The 16,349-nt window shown below is 41.8% G+C and overlaps 1 protein-coding gene across 1 annotated transcript; it reads left to right on the top strand.

Annotated features, from left to right (window-relative positions):
* The first annotated feature begins 10,842 nt into the window (after window positions 1–10,842).
* LOC111474342 (cytochrome c oxidase subunit 3-like) lies at window positions 10,843–14,682 on the top strand. The gene is made up of 3 exons (XM_023119465.1): window positions 10,843–12,962; window positions 13,200–13,278; window positions 13,584–14,682. The coding sequence occupies exons 1-3, from the start codon at window positions 12,493–12,495 to the stop codon at window positions 14,364–14,366; spliced, it is 1,332 nt and encodes a 443-aa protein (XP_022975233.1). The 5' UTR covers window positions 10,843–12,492; the 3' UTR covers window positions 14,367–14,682.
* Window positions 14,683–16,349: the final 1,667 nt, after the last annotated feature.

Here is a 16,349-nt window from a genome sequence, read left to right as displayed (position 1 = left end):
TGCATTCGTTCGTCAGGGAATGTTAGCCCCTATTGGAACTCCAATCAGGGTAATTTGACTTCTACGTACAAGTGGACCAGCCAGTCCGTCCGTCTGGTAATTGATTCCGTATTCAAGGCCGTCCTAGCTTTCCAATTTATTTGTCCTAACAGCGTTCGAAGCCCTTGCTTTAGATTCATTCTTTCCTATCTCTCTTTTGAGTGTGGTATGAGTCTAAGTGTATTAGTTTATAGTGTATAAAGAATTTGCTTCCGTCTTTTGTGTAATCAGATTCTACTTGATTTGATTTGCCAAGGAAGAACGAAAAGGATTCTTGCAAGCGGGCAAACTTGAGCTTTTTCTTCCTTCCATGCTGCTTTTCTATCTAGGATCTAGCCGGTTTCGCAGCTGATGCCAACAACGCTCTGGCTGCAGGTCGCTTTAGGTTTCATTCCAACACCTCAATGTGTTGCAAGGGTGATACGCTTCGGGAGAGGTCCCCAAAGAAAGATCCGATCTGTCCTCCAGACTGCGCTTTCGCATACCCTGAAGAGATTTGAATGAAGACTCTTTCTAGAAAGGATGGATGCCCCAGTCTCTCTCATACCTAACAAAGGTACTGTCAGGTCAGGTCGCTTTGGCACCTGATGCTAGATTAGACGACTTTATAGACAGTCCAATGTTTATATGAACATGGCAAGAACCAAAAGTGGATGTGACAACTTTGGAAGTTTGGTATCATATTCCGTATATTCGATTGGTTTGTCGAGCAATCAGGACCTTCGTGTTCTGGTTGGCCAAGTAGAGTCGTCTAGTGATAAGTCCTTGGGAGGAGATTGATCCTCTCCGAATAGACTATCAGACTATAAGACTTTATACAAGGAGATGCCCCCAATGCGGTAATAGCCGGTAGAGACCCACGTAATTCAAAATAGGTGAACTTGCTAGAATGCTGTTTAATAAATATCGGTAACTGGCTTAAAAAGCTCTATCCCCTACGTCAGCTGGCTGAAAAAATCCATTTATGAATCCGACTGATCGAACCGAACTGCCAATGAAATTCATTTAGCCAGTTAAGCTAACAAGAAAGAAATAGACCAGAAATCGAGTTTGAAGGCCCGTGAGTACGGGAACTGGGGTACGGTAGGGATGGTGCGAGATGGTTCCGTCTTGTATCCTGGCAGAAGATCCCCGCAAGCAGCATTTCTTTCCTCGGTAAGGCCCATGGAATCCCTCTTATTAGGTATTTCTGATACCATTACTATGACAACAATAAAGAAAGAAGAGGAATTCTTAGTCAGATTTTAGTAATGAAATTCAAAGATATAGCTAGTCAAAATAGTCTCGGTCTAGAGTCTTTATACGTTATAGGGATACAAAAGTATAGAATCGTCTACTTATACTGGGTAGAGGCACTTAGGAAGCATCCTAAGGAAAATCCTATGATAGAGAGCGGGCAGCGCTGGGAGATCTAATTCTTATCAATGCCGTTCACTAGCTGTACTTGTCGCAAGGGGCTAAAAACTGCTCATATCAGGTGCAAAGTATAAGGAAAGAGCATAGACTGACCTCAATAATGTTCGCAATCAGACAGACGATCCGGATCGAAATAATACTCGATATCAGATTCATCTACGCTGGCAAAAGCACTTGAAGAACAATTGTCCAATCGCGAGGCTTCTCGCGAGAAGGGTTTTTGTTTTCGCTTTCCTTTTGAGTCTATCAGCTGCACAAGGGCTTTAGGACCTCCTTTCCTCTCCTCCTTCGAGTGAAGGGACTATACAACCTCCCTTTATCAGTCAGAGCAGAATCTTTAGTGGTTGGTTCTCTGCCTTCCTATTCTAAGAAGTATAAGATCTTACCTGCCGAACTAATCCCAACGGAACAGATCAAGCCTTCTTGGTTCGCCTTTGTATTGATATGGCACAATAGTGTTAAAGGGAATCTATTCTCTATATGAGATGCAGCTGGAATCGATAATTGATCTGAGAGAATTATACTAGCTTGAATGAAGCAGGAATAGTTCCAATGGCACTTATCCGGATTCCTAATGGATTGATTCCATCGAAGGGGATAGTATCGCACAGGTCATTTTCTACGTGCTGTATTTCGTTTACAACTTCAGCGAGCGCACCAGTTGGTCAAGTGCTTCCTTTCCTCTATAAAGTGTTCTCCCTCTTCTGTGAAGTTAAGGGACCCGTCTCTTCCTTAAAACTAGAACAAAGAGAGTTTCAGTTAGAACGAAGGGTGAAAATCCTGCCTTGCTTGCCTTTCCTTCTAGTCTGGTGTGCTTCTTTGGTTGCCGGGTCAAACTTGCAATTGTAATTCTTCTTTCGCGCTACCTCCTGCTTCTACAGAAGATCGATTGGTGGGAACCAAAGACGATCGATTCTTTATTCCCCAAAGGGAGTTGTTGCCGACCCATCATAAAGATAATCAAGATATCCTAGGACGGATTCATGACTAGCGCGAAAGGATCGAGAATGTAGAATTTCTTTCTTAAGGCCGGCCAACTAATGCCTTTTTCCGTCTATGATTCGAGAGGATTGAAAAAGCTCACCATGGCTCACGAACTCCAACTACAAACTCAGAACTACAACTACCTTCTCTATATCACTTCTCTATTTCACTCTTAGGCCAGATTGAATGAATTCAAGAATGCATTTTCTTTTCTTTTAGCTATTGTGTCTTCAGCCAGGTCTGGAAGGTATTCAATTGCTAGAGTGGCTAGCCTTGGCTTAGTAGCTCGAGATGAATGACTCGACTGATACTAATAAGGAGAGGGTAAGGAGTTATTCTTTAAGGGCCTTCGCCAGCAGTTGCTGTCTTAGGATTGAGACCGATAGGAAGAGGTATGAGATCACTCTTTCTAAGCGAGATACAAAGTTTTCCGATAAGAGGAGTGAAGGAAGGCTCCAAGTCTATTTATACAGCCTAGTATCGCATACTCTAAACTTGAAAGGAAAGAGAGGCCTTTCTCCGATCATGACTTATCCATCCATGTCATTCCTCGCCTTCGAGCTCACGTTTACGTTCTAAAGATAGATTCTCCCTAAAGGAGTCTAATCCCAACCCATTTTCATTTCTCCCATCAAGCAAGCATCATAGGTTGTTAAAGCCTGTTTTTCAGTAAGAAAGCTTAGGAAAGAAAGAAAGAAAGCAGGACTAGTGAAAGGAAGCACTATTGACTTTAGCAGGAGTCTTGAAAGCAGTAGTCTTTTAAGTCAGTTTCTTGGCAGGAATCTAACCTAATCAAAAGCATTAGTCTTCCAGTTTCAAGGGCTAATTTTCGATAGCGGTCCAGGCGTGCAATTGTTTAGCCTTTTAGAGTTGTCCCCAAGGATCTTTCTAGTTGCTTCTTTCCTGTAAAAAGTATACTCGGTTCGGAGTGAGCTTGCATATGGTTGTAATAAGTAATGAGAACAACAATTGATTGAGAAAGGAATTTCTACTACAGCTTTGTTGCTTCGGTTTAGCAGTCCGCGTTAGCAAGCAGTCCAACTAGGGCTATGTAAAATCTTATGCAATTGTTTTCAGTAGTACGCCTAGAAAAAACCAATATCTTTTTTCCTGAGCTAAGAGTGAAAAGGTACAAAGATCTTAGCCTTTCAAAAGAGATGTGCGAACGCTAGTCCTGACTTGAGTTGAGCAGTCATCAATAGAAAGATACAAAAAAACATAAAGGAATGCTTAGACTCACTCTGGTATACGCTCCAAAGCCAAGCTTGATGAAGGGATCGGAAGGTGATTTTGATGCCTCACACAGGCAATTTCGCTAGGCTCAGTAGATAAGACAAGATTGAACTAAGAGATCGACTATTCCTATCATCAAGAAAGTAGGCTCCATCAATGAATTACTTGACCCTGAATAACCTCAAAGAGCATCCTTTAAAGCGAGGGTGCCAGGCTCAACTACTTAACTAGTACGGAGTAATGTCCCTATGCTATCTTCGTCTCCCTTTACTTAGTCTTTGTCTTTTCATTCCTTGATTCTCGTCCTTGGTCCTTCTTTCTCTTCTTGCTCAAGATGGTCGATTGCTGCTATCGACTACCTATGCCTGCTCGCTTCTTGCTCGACTATCTTTTTGCGCTCTGTCGAATTCCTATTTTCCTTCATCCTTTTAGAATCCAAGAGAGAAATTAGAGAGGAGAGAGCGAGACTGTAAAGGTAAAGAAAGGATAGGTGAACCGGAGTTCAAGAGTGAAATCAGGAGAATTAATCTTTCTTCTTCTTTTCTTACTGTTCAATCTGGTGAATGAATCTTCAGTCTTTGTTTACAGTTCGTTCAAGAAAAGAGCTACTGAATCTATTTACCGAGTTCCTTAAGTAGTGAAGGAGAATGAATCTTGAGTCTTGACTTTCAACACTTTCAGGGGCAAGTTCAGGTTTTCTCTTTCGTCTTTTCTTGAAACACTTGAAGGTTTAGGGTCAGGATCAGATCAAGAATGAATCTTCCTATCCTGTCGAATGAATAAAAGGAGTGAAAGCAAGCAAGAAAGGAGAAGAGAAAGAATGAATAGGGGAAGGAGTTAAGGTTTCGTCTTCCTGTTCCGGATAATTCTTCTTGAGTCTTGCTTTTGTTTCGTCTTAGTTTACCGGGAAAGAATAAATAGGGTCAAGATCAAGAATCAATCAATAGGTTCAGTAGTTTACCGTGAAAGAAGGGATAGGTTTAGGGGCAGTTCAGTCTCATTCATCTTTCGTTTCGTCTTTCCTTCCAGTTCCGGTTCAGGTTTTATTTTCGGTTTCGTCTTTCAAAGTAGCTAATTCATTGATTATAGAACAGTAAAGGAGAATTAATCTTGCTTTCGGCTTTCAAACACAGTAAAGGTTCAGAAGTTAAGTCTCATACATCTTTAGTCTTTCCTCTCCCTTCTTTCTTTCAAGGTTTAGTAGTGAAGTTAATCTTTCTTCTTTCCTTACTGTTCTGTCTTATTCATTTGATTCTTCTTTGATTGACTCTTCCCTCCCTTCAAACAAAGACTGTAAAAAAAGAAGTTCAGTCTCTTTCCTCTCTTTGATTTTCTTCCAGGTCAGTCGAATGAATCTTAAGTCTCCCTGATTTCACTGTAAACTCGAATGAATCGAGAGTTGAGTCTTTACAGTGAAAGAAACAGAGGTTCAGGGGAAGGTTTTCTCTTTCGTCTTTGTTTACAGTTCAAGAATAAATAAATTTAGGGGAGAAGCTGATAGTGATAGTTTACTAGGTTCAGGGTCAGGATCAAGAAGAAATGGGTGTTCCGGAGCTTGACCTTTCATCCAGCCTATCTATTTCCCTTGTTCAAGAGTTCAATCTGTCGAATAAGGAGTTGAGGATTGACTTATGAATTACCTCTAACCCTAAATACCTCAAAAATATCCCTAAAAATAGACAGAAGATAGAATTTTTGAATAAATGGTCTTTACAGGAAAAAGAGTGTCTGAGGGTGAAGGATAATTAATCGGAAAGGTGCGAAGCAGTAAGACCGATCCTTGTTTACCTCCTTCAATCCGAGAAAATGGCCCTAAATACTTGGAAAATTGACGAAAATATCCCAAAAAATAGACCGAGGATAGCATTTTATCCAAAAAATAGACAGAGGATAGAAAAAATAATCAATGGTCCGTCAGAGGGAAAGAAATAGGAGTCTTTGTCTTTGTTTTCTCTCCTTCCCTTCATTCATTCTCTATCGGTTAAGGAGTTCAGTTTCATTCTTCTTTCGTCTTGATTGACTGTTCAATCAAAGACCTATTACCTTGTCTTGTTCAATGACCTCAAAAATAGGGTGAAATGACCTCAAAAATAGAGATTTTATAAATAAAAAAAATAGACAGAGGATAGCATTTTCAAAGAAATGGTCCTTAAAGGAGAATGAAGGAAGAAAGAGTCTTGTCTCCCTTCCCTGAAAAGACTGTAAACTCTCATTAATCTTGTTTGAGTCTTCTTTCTTCTTGTCTGAGTCTTCTTTCTTCTTTCTTTGATTTACTCGACTGTAAAGCTGCTAATTAATTTCTTCTCCCTTCACTATCTCTTTCACCTCTTTTTCTCGGTAACATAGGTTCAGGTCAGCTAATAGAGTAGAGGTTCAGGTTCAGGTTCCAGAGCTCAGCTGCTTTACCCACAGGTTCAGTCTCATTCTTCTTTCGTCTCATTCATCGTCTTAGTTTACAGTGAATAAATAGGAAAAGGAGTGAGCCCTTGTTTACTGTTCAAGAAGAAATAGGTTGAGTCGAATGAATCTTTCATTCCCTTACACTAGTAAAGTTTCATTCTTCTTGAGTCTTTCCTTGAAACACTTTCAGGAGGTAATCAAAGCCTATTTACCAAGGAAGAGACAAGTTTAGGAGTGAAGGAGAGAAGCAGAGGTTGGTTCAAGAAAGAGCTACTTTTACCTCCATAAGGCAAGCAAGGTGATATTGGAAAAGAAATCTTGAGTCTTGACTTCTGACAATGAATAGGTGAAAGAAGAAATAGGTTCCGGTGATTGAGCTTGACCTGATTCTCATCCAGCCTGTTCAGTCTCATTCATCGAGAGTTGAGGATTGACTTTCTCTTTGTCTCTGTCTTTTACCGAGTTCCATCTGTCGAATCTTGAGTTCAGTCTTTCCTTCAGGTGAAGTAGCTAATTCATTTACTCTTTCCTTCCTGTTCACTCTCATTCATCTTGTCTTCATCTTCTTCCTTCTTTCAAACACTGTAATATCGGTTCAGGAAGTAGCTCAGGTCATATGGGTTCAGTAGCTTTACTTACCTTGTTCAATCTGGTTCAGGAGAAAGAATAAGGATAGGTGGTTCAGTAGTTCAGTCTCATTCATCTTTCTTACAGTCGAGTAAAAGAGTAAAATCCGGAAAAGGAGTTAAGTCTCATTCATCTTTCTTTCATTTGTTGAGTCTTGAAGAGAATCAAATTCAATCAAAGCAAAGATTCGAAACCGAGGTTACAGTTTAATCTGGTGAAGGATAATTAAGTAAAAGAGGAAAGGGGCGAAGCTGTGAGACAAAGGAGAGGGGCGAAGCTGTGAGACAAGTTTACCTCCAAAAATAAGAGAAGGGAAAGAAAAGAGATGAATCTTTCTTCTTCTTTTACAGTTCAATCCGTCTGGTTCAGTAGTGAAGGGAAGTCGAATGAGTAAAATCGGTAGGATCAGTCTAATGAGTCTGATAGTGAACGAGAATTCTTGTTGAGTTGAGTCTTTCCTTGAGTCTTGACTTAATAGTTAATTACCTCGGCCAAAAATATCCAAAAAAATAGACAGAGATAGAATTTTCAAAAAAATGGTCCTTAAAGGATCATGAATAAGGGAAGGGGTATTTATCTTTGTTTACCGTTTTGGAAGAAATAGGGTCAGGAGTGAAGGGAATATAGGTTTTCAGGGGAAGGTTCATCAGTAATAGTCCTGTTCTGTTCTGTCTAATTCTTCTTTTGTTTCGTCTTTTCTTTCAACACTTTCAGGTTCAGTAGTTCACTCTCATTCATAAGAAGTCTCCCTTCTCTTTCCCTTCTTTCTTTCATTGTAAAGTCTAATTAAGCTTTAGTTTCTTTCGTCTTTCCTTTTAACACTCTCAGGTTCAGTAGTTCACTCTCATTCATAAGGTAAATGGGTGAAGTAGCTAATTCATTTACTTTTTCTTTCACTGTTCAGTCTAATTCTTCTTTTGTTTCATCTTCCTTCAAAGACTGTAAACTCTCATTCATCTAGCTTTCATCTTTTGTCTCATTCACAGACTGTAATGTAAAGGTGAAGTAGCTCAGGTCATAGAGGTTCTGGTTCTTGTTTCGGAGTTCACTCTCATTCATCTTTCTTTCGTCTCCCTTCTGTCTGTTTCCCTTTTGACTGTTGGATCTTTCAATGTACTGTTATATCCTTTCTTTCTCGTCCTGATACCCGAGTGAGGAACCCTGCGACGCCTGGGGGGCCCGAACCTTCCTTTATACACTGGGAGTTTTTTAAGGGACTCTGACTTATTGTTTGCTGCAAACCAGGGATCATCAATCGCCATAATGCCCAGAGCAAGCCAAAGGCAGGCCAACCTACGCCTTTTCCTCACCGTCACTGCCACCTCACGACTTGGATTCGAACTAATGAAGCTACTTTCCCTTTAGTAGATCGGGAGTGGGTCTGTCGTCCTCCTCATTATAGTCCTCCTAAAATCAATAGCATTTCGTCGGAATAGATCCTGTCTTTTCACCTTAGTAGTCATATGCATAGTCAGTACTATAACACCAATCATGGCTACTAATAAAATCAGACTAGAAACCAAAAACCAGACGGAATAGTAGGTATAAAGTAAATTGCCCAATGTTTCCAAATTAGTCCAACTGCGTACCTTTCCGGCATAAACCGTATATCTCAGAGAGGTCGTATTTCTTTGGGTTGATAGTAATGGAATGGTTTCATTATCTAAAATGAAGAACATTTCCCACCAAAAGATCAGTCCAATAATACCACTCATTGGTAAATAACGCAAGACTAATTTATGAATCTCCGCTATTTGAATATGGAAAATCATAACAACGAATAGGAATGAAACGGCTATAGCTCCTCTATGAACTACTGGGAAGATCATAGCGAAGAAGTCGAGACCTAACAAAAGAAGTAAACCTGAAGTGTTGCGAAAGACTGGGATGCGAAACAAAATGAAATGTACCGGATTTTTAGCACGTACAACCATCAAACTAGACCAAAGCTGGGCTCGAAAAAATGGAAAGTATCATGGTACGTCGTCCTTCCCTAAAATGGAACTTTCATGCTGGAGCAAGAACTAGCAAGAAAGTGGATCTATTACGACTAGCGCGGTTGTTCGTATTTCATTTTCTTCTTCCAAGTTAAGCCCTTCTTAGAAAGCACTCGCTGAGTTACTTACAGAATCTCAAACCTCTCTAGACGCCGAGAATTTGTTATGTTTCCAGGTTGATCAGAGGTTCGGCTTGCTTCTCCCCCACCTTTTAGCGTTATGGGCCCTTGAAAGAAGAAAGAAACCCAAAAGAAAAAAGAAAGAAGAGAAATTCGACCATCTTTCCGAGAGAGGCCGTCTTCTCTCAGGCCATCTGATACTGATACTCGACTACTCTATAACGGGCTTCCCCGTTCGTTCCCTGGGCTCTGCTCGCTCGTATACGCTCCGATCCTGCAAGTAATAATAGACAAACTCTCTTTTCTTTCCTTGCCTGCATTAAGATTGAAAACTTCTTGTCAAAAGGCAATCAATCAAATGGAAATAGTGAATCAAGATCTAGATCCCTATCTTTATCTCTATCCCGGGGATACCGCTACATATGGATAGAAATCGATCTATGAATCGATCTAGATGAGACTCGAGATGGATAGATATGTCCGATCGAGCCGATCTTTATATGTTTTGGCCACGTCAGTTTCCGCTCTGAATAGGAAGGTTTGGATCTTTCAATCTTATGTCGTGAGGGATGTGCCCTATCTTAGGTCCATAAGATACCACATCTTTTAGTGTTCTATGATTCACCTCCGAATAATGAGTAGGTAGTTCGATCCTTTTAATTTTTCTCTTCATAGTAAACTGATGGGGGGATGCAGAGCAATAGGTCGAATTACTATATAAAGAAGAGTTGTAAACTATAGGACTGATTCTTCGAGTAGGAAGATTTCGGTTTTTCTCCTTCCTTCTATTCGATAAGAATAGGGATTGAAAATGATACAAATTCCTCTTCATCCTGTTGTGCTCAGCGAAGGAACTGCCTAAGCATACTTTATCCGATCCAAACTTCTTTCTTCTTTCTAAGTTTGATTCTTGCATAGAAGAACGCAACTGTTGCAAAAACTGGGATTTTAGTAGTAGGCGGCATCCCCTCTGAGTTTTGAGTAGGTGGAATCATTCTGTTTTAGTTATTCTCCACATTCTTACCGGGTGATCCAGGAATTTGCCAATGATTTTTTCAACTGAGATTTCGATATAGAAAGATCTCCTTATTTCTTCACCGTGGATTCTCGCGTCATTTTCTTGAAAAGATATTAGATCACAGTGGGACACTTTAAAATGAGTAATGAGGACCATTCCTTTATTCACACAAACCCATCGATGACTTATCGGTTGCCTTGCTTGAGAAAGAGTTGAACTAAAATGGAGACGAACCGGAATAACGTCTGATCTTGTTTCTGGATTGAGTGGAAAAGGGATATAAGAAGTTCGTTCTCTTCCTCCGTGCATCTCTGTGATGGGTAAATCCCCGTGAAAAAGGGGCAAATTTCGTGTAGTTTGTGATTGTATGTAACTGTTAAGATATTCTCTCGGATAAATCTTTCTCTTAATAGATCTCCTCTTGTTTCTCAATTTTCGGAGAATGCGGCGTTGTATTATTGTAAGTTCTCTGTTCCTAACATTTCCAAAAAGTAGACGACAAGTTTGAAATCTTAATGCAGGCAAGGCATATCTTGTTGAATTTGTTTTTTTGCCACATCGCGTATAACGGGAATCAAACCCCCTCTGCAGCTGACGGGCGTATGGAGAATCTTCGAGATACTTCAGCAACTTTTTAGGAGTTGGTTTTGTCGTGCCCCTTTCTCAAATAATCAGGTATCTTTATGCCATCCTTCAGTGCGCAGGAGCACACTTCTGTTTTCCACAACCTATACAAGGGGGTGGTAATGCATAGAGATCTCCCGCCAGCTGTCTTCTCTTCCTATCACTGAACTTTGTTCGAGAGATCTGATCTCATCGGATCTCACCAGGGCGGGCGAAGGGGAAGGAAGGGATGGGTGATCCGGGAACAGCAACGGGCCTCTTCCTCACGCCTATTTGTTCTCCAGGCCTCAGAGAGATGCGGAACTCTTCTTTTTTAATAAAAAGATGATAGGGCCATGATACATTCCAGAATATTGTTGTAAAGGAATAGACTCTTTTCATCCCCGCCTGCCTGAGGACTTATGTGTATGTTTTGGAATAGGGATGTTCGCCTATTGTAACAAGTAGACCCATGATACGGACTAATAGATGTTCATACTCTTACCCGAAAGTCAGATATCTATATCATAGTTGGCCAGTCCACCACGGCTTCTCGCTTTTCATGAATGTCTCTCCCCCTCTGCTTATGTGAGTTTGACCCGCCTTTGACTCCGCTTGCTTCTGACTCCCTATGAGCCGTTTGACGACCTGACTTTTTTGAAGGGTCGGCGAGACATGGGAGCCTCAGCTCATGCATCGGTTTACCGAAAGAACCAATGCTATCCCACTTCCTTCTATTCAAAAAGGCGAGCTGCCCTTACTTAAACAAAAAGGCCAAATTCGGGGGCTCCTTCCCTATTTCTCGGTCTCGCAGCTTCCTCCTCTTTATATATTACTAAGCCCTCAATCAAGTGGGTAACCCCGAAAGGCGAACTCAGCCACTTTTTAGGAGTTGGTTTTGGCTTGCCTCCTTCTATTTGATTAGTAAAGCGGTAACGAGCAAGAAAACAGATGCGCTAACGCCTTGACTTGAGATTTGGAAATGCAAATGAAAGAGGAAATAGAAAAAGAATCAGTCAATTCCTTTCGAGTTTCGCCTTCACCCTTCCGTGCACCCGCCTTAGGCGAGAGGCCGATCCCACGGCTAAGATAGTCGCTCCAGAGGTCGCGCAGTTCCGGCTTCGCCCGCGAATCCTGCCAGTTCCTGGGGCAACCCCTATCAAAACCCCAATCAACAACCGGGGGCGGCTCAAGAGGCGCTGCCAGAGGCGCCAGCACCGGCAGAAGTTCCGCACCGCGATCCCCATCCCCTGAGGCACTTCTCAGGGAAATTCACACGTTAGTCACGCAGCAACTACGTTCAGAGTGTGAAAGAGGGCGAGTGCAGCCCTCACTTTCAAGAAATGAGAAATATGTATTCGGAAATAGCCAATAACAAACATTCTTTCTCAGGATCTGGAAATATCTGCGTAGATGGATGCCGAACCCCTCCACGAATGGATGGAGCAGATTAGAGATAACCCTACAATCTGCTAAAAAGTCTTTTGGCATAATACCGCTATGCTATAAAAAAACAGAAAAGGTTTCCTCTCCCTCTCCCTATCGGTCGAGCTACTTACTCCTTACTCCCTCTCCTCTTCGAGTCGAGCTCCTTACTCCCTCTCCCTATCGGTCTCGCTCCTTCCTTACTCCTGACTCCCTCTCCTCTTCTCCTCGCCTTTTTTTCTTTCTTTTTTTTCGGTATGCCGCTCCGCGAGAAAGAAAACCAAGTGGGCTGTGGTGATGTAAGAATTAGGTTTTTCTACTTTCACTTTGTTGTTGAGAAAAGATATCGGGGAGACCCTTGACCTGGGCGGGCTCCCGCGCCCTTCTTTGTTTAGTTTGTTTATCTCGGTGGTTGCCCTCTCGAGTCAGGTTCGCAGTTTGCTGGGCGCTTTTCTTGCTTTTTATGAAGTCGCCCTTTTTCTTTCTTTCTTTCGTTTGTGCATCTTTCTTTCTCCCATGCTTTCCGTTGGTCAACAACCAACCACAGCTCTCTATAGTTCTTCACTACTCGTACAGGAAGGAGTCTCTTTCTGTCTGGAGGGAATAATCAATCATTTTTTCTCAATCAAGAATGCCTCAACTGGATAAATTGACTTATTTCACACAATTCTTCTGGTCATGCCTTTTCTTCTTTACTTTCTATATTCCCATATGCAATGATGGAGATGGAGTACTTGGGATCAGTAGAATTCTCAAACTACGGAACCAACTGGTTTCACACCGGGGGAACAAGATACGGAGCAACGACCCCAACAGTTTGGAAGATATCTTGAGAAAAGGTTTTAGCACCGGTGTATCCTATATGTACTCTAGTTTATTCGAAGTATCCCAATGGTGTAACGCCGTCGACTTATTGGGAAAAAGGAGTCAAATCACTTTTCTCTCTTGTTTCGGAGAAATAAGTGGCTCACGAGGTCTCGAAAGAAATATATTCTATTTGATCTCGAAGTCCTCATATAGCACTTCTTCCAATCCTGGATGGGGGATCGCTTGTAGGAATGACATAATGCTAATCCATGTTCTACACGGCCAAGGAAGCATCGTTTTTTAATCTCATTATGACTTGGTCGTTCGGAAGAGATTCTTTCTCGATCAGAATAGTAGAAAGCATTACAAGAGAGATATATCCCTTTTCAAATCCCCACGCGAAGAAGGACGTTCAGAAAGGTTATCGAGAAAGTCAATCGCTCTTTTTAGTGGGGAGGAATAGTCCGGGAAGGGAGCGAGACCAAGCCGAGGAGAGTAAGCCCTTCCCACGTGTAAAGTTGAATAAATTCATCCTCAACCAGAGAGATCAACCTGCGCCTTTCATTTTAGGCCGCCGGCGGCGCAGAACGCACTAATCCGCGACCAACAAGTTTTCCGAAACCAAACTGCAGAGAATTCTGACTTTACTAAAATGCTTGCTGAAAATCAACGAAAGAAGGAAGGTCTTCCCACGTAGTTCGTCGGTCAAACCAACGAGATTCTCCTCTCAAAGGAATAGAGAGATCTTTTTCTAGTTAGACTTCTATCAATGCAATGAAAGAACCATCCCTTCCTATTTTTTTGTCCTGTCAGATAGAAAGAAAATGAGACCCCAGCCCTTCTTTACCACTTTAGCGGGGGTGAAGGGGGGGTTTACATACAACCGAGGCAAAGTGGTTTATGATTGAATCTCAGAGGCATTCTTTTCATTTGGTAGATCCAAGTCCATGGCCCATTTCGGGTTCACTCGGAGCTTTGGCAACCACCGTAGGAGGTGTGATGTACATGCACTCATTTCAAGGGGGTGCAACACTTCTCAGTTTGGGCCTCATATTTCTCCTATATACCATGTTCGTATGGTGGCGCGATGTTCTACGTGAATCCACGTTGGAAGGACATCATACCAAAGTAGTACAATTAGGACTTCGATATGGTTTTATTCTGTTTATCGTATCGGAGGTTATGTTCCTTTTTGCTTTTTTTCGGGCTTCTTCTCATTCTTCTTTGGCACCCACGGTAGAGATCGGAGGTATTTGGCCCCCAAAAGGGATTGGGGTTTTAGATCCTCGGGAAATCCCTTTTCTTAATACCCCTATTCTCCTTTCATCCGGAGCTGCCGTAACTTGGGCTCATCATGCTATACTCGCGGGGAAGGAAAAACGAGCTGTTTACGCTTTAGTAGCTACCGTTTCACTGGCTCTAGTATTCACAGGCTTTCAAGGAATGGAATATTATCAAGCACCCTTCACTATTTCGGATAGTATTTATGGTTCTACCTTTTTCTTAGCAACTGGCTTTCATGGTTTTCATGTGATTATAGGTACTCTTTTCTTGATCATATGTGGTATTCGCCAATATCTTGGTCATCTGACTAAGGAGCATCACGTTGGCTTTGAAGCAGCTGCATGGTACTGGCATTTTGTAGACGTGGTTCGGTTATTCCTATTTGTCTCTATCTATTGGTGGGGAGGTATATGAAAGAACAAAACAGTGCATTGAGGAATTCAAGCTCGAAGACAAAGAGAACCGGGCTTTTCCAAAGAATTACAGCAGCTTTCCTTCTTCCTTTAATTATTATATACAAAAAAGTCTCTTCCACTTTCCTACCAAATCTATCTGTAGTCTGGCACATAAATTCAGGGATCGAAGAGATTATGGCAGATCATGTTCACCAAGAAATGACCCGAAATTGGATCTTAGTCTATTTGAGATTGTTCCTTTTAATCGTAATCAAAGATGTTTTCTTCTCTCTCATTTCTTTTCCGAATAAATCGAAGAACCTAATGGATCGAACTCATCCTTCCTTGGCTGCTATGAAAGATATCGCCCTTGCGTTGCGGAAGGAACGTTCTCTTCTCTTTTGAGTTTCAGGCAAGAGCTCTTTCTTCAATAAAGGGTTGGAACTCTCATCTTTCCCCGGGAAGAATATGGTATGGGCTTGTTGAAGCTATGAAGCATCTTAGAGTATTCCATTCCGTTTTTCAGCTGGATCCGGGCTTGGTTCGACCTGAAAAAACGGCGATTTAGTAGAGAGAGAGAGAGGTTTTCGAAAGAAAGGCTATCAACGTAGTAGTATATAGATAGAGTGAGTGTGCAGGGTGTAGGTATACCACTTACGAGAAAGAACCCCAAGTAAGTAAAGTAGTTAACCAAAGACAAGTAAGTAGTTCGTCAGTCCTTCCTCCGACGCCTCCCGTTCATTTTCATTCTTTCTTTCTTTCATGTTTTTTGTTTTGTTTCTTCATAGGTCCCAAGCCCTTCTTATCAAGCCCTCCTTAAGTCAAAAAAAAGAATGCTGCTTTATTTGAACGAACATTGTAAGAACCTTTCTAACTGACACCCCAGTCATAATGCCACCCACGTCTTTTTGAACAAAGACTTTTTTGTCTTTTTGATTTGAGTTAATAATAAATAAATAACTGGCAGGTTTCATTAATGAAAAGAAAAGCGGAGGCCCGCCATCTGCTAGCATTGTGGTTTGGAATCGATTCTTTATCAATGTCCCACCCTTTCTTTGAACCTTGTCAATGATCGAACTTAAAGATATGAACTGAGTGCCATTTGATGAGTAACTGAGAACAAGGGAGAGGGATATGGAAAGGATGAAGTAATGAAAGAGGAAATCATTGCTAGTAGTAACGACTTGTCACGATCCATTGGTTCATATAGAATCCATGTCCTAGGTGTATCAAAAAACATGATTTTCGCTAAGCGTATATAATAAAATAGAGTGAAAGGGTACACCCCGAAACCAAGGGCGTACTAACTAAGAGCTGAGTCCTCTCCGAACCGCAAGAGATAGTTGCCCATCATACGGCTCACCAACTTCACTTGCCTCTATGGGAGGCTCGCTCCGGGCAGGTTCGGATCACTTACAATACACGGCTCTACGAAGGAAGGGCTTGGTGGGTTAGTAACGCGTTTTCAATATGATGATTTTTCCGTATTTGTTTGATGAGAAATGCGAGACGAAAAAGGAACTCATCTTTTCGACTGGGAAATGCAAGTCTGTTTTGTCCACTTTCTCCATCCCCCTCTATCAAAATCAAAAAAAAGGCGAGCTTGCTTCTTATTCCCGTGTTCGATCTCTTCCATCTCTGCCTCGCTCGTTGTCACCTATGTTGAAGAAAGGTTTGGAACCCTGTAGAGAATGAAGAGGGGCCAAGCATCTTCCTCTCAACAGTGCTTCTTGAGGCTCCACTCTCCCCGTAAGGCCCCGTTAGCCTGGGCGAGGGGATAAGGAATAAGGATTGAATGAAGCCCCCTTCCTTAGCTCTGCCAGGGACTGTACAGGGGTTAGCTTTGTAAATGTGTAGAGCCAAGTGTAGTGTGGTGTAGTAGTAAGCACTTCTAGGCCCCTTCCCGGCTACAGGATGACTCCAGTGCTTTGGGTACTACGGACCCTCTGCCATCCATTGCAGCAGAGCCGTTTCATGAGCGGGGGGGCTAAGCGCAGTTCTT

This window comes from Cucurbita maxima, unplaced genomic scaffold (assembly GCF_002738345.1).
Source record: "Cucurbita maxima cultivar Rimu unplaced genomic scaffold, Cmax_1.0 Cma_Scf00318, whole genome shotgun sequence".
NCBI classification, from domain to species: Eukaryota; Viridiplantae; Streptophyta; class Magnoliopsida; order Cucurbitales; family Cucurbitaceae; genus Cucurbita; species Cucurbita maxima.
Note: the sequence above shows the minus strand (reverse complement) of the source record. Positions and strands in the feature narration are given on the sequence as shown.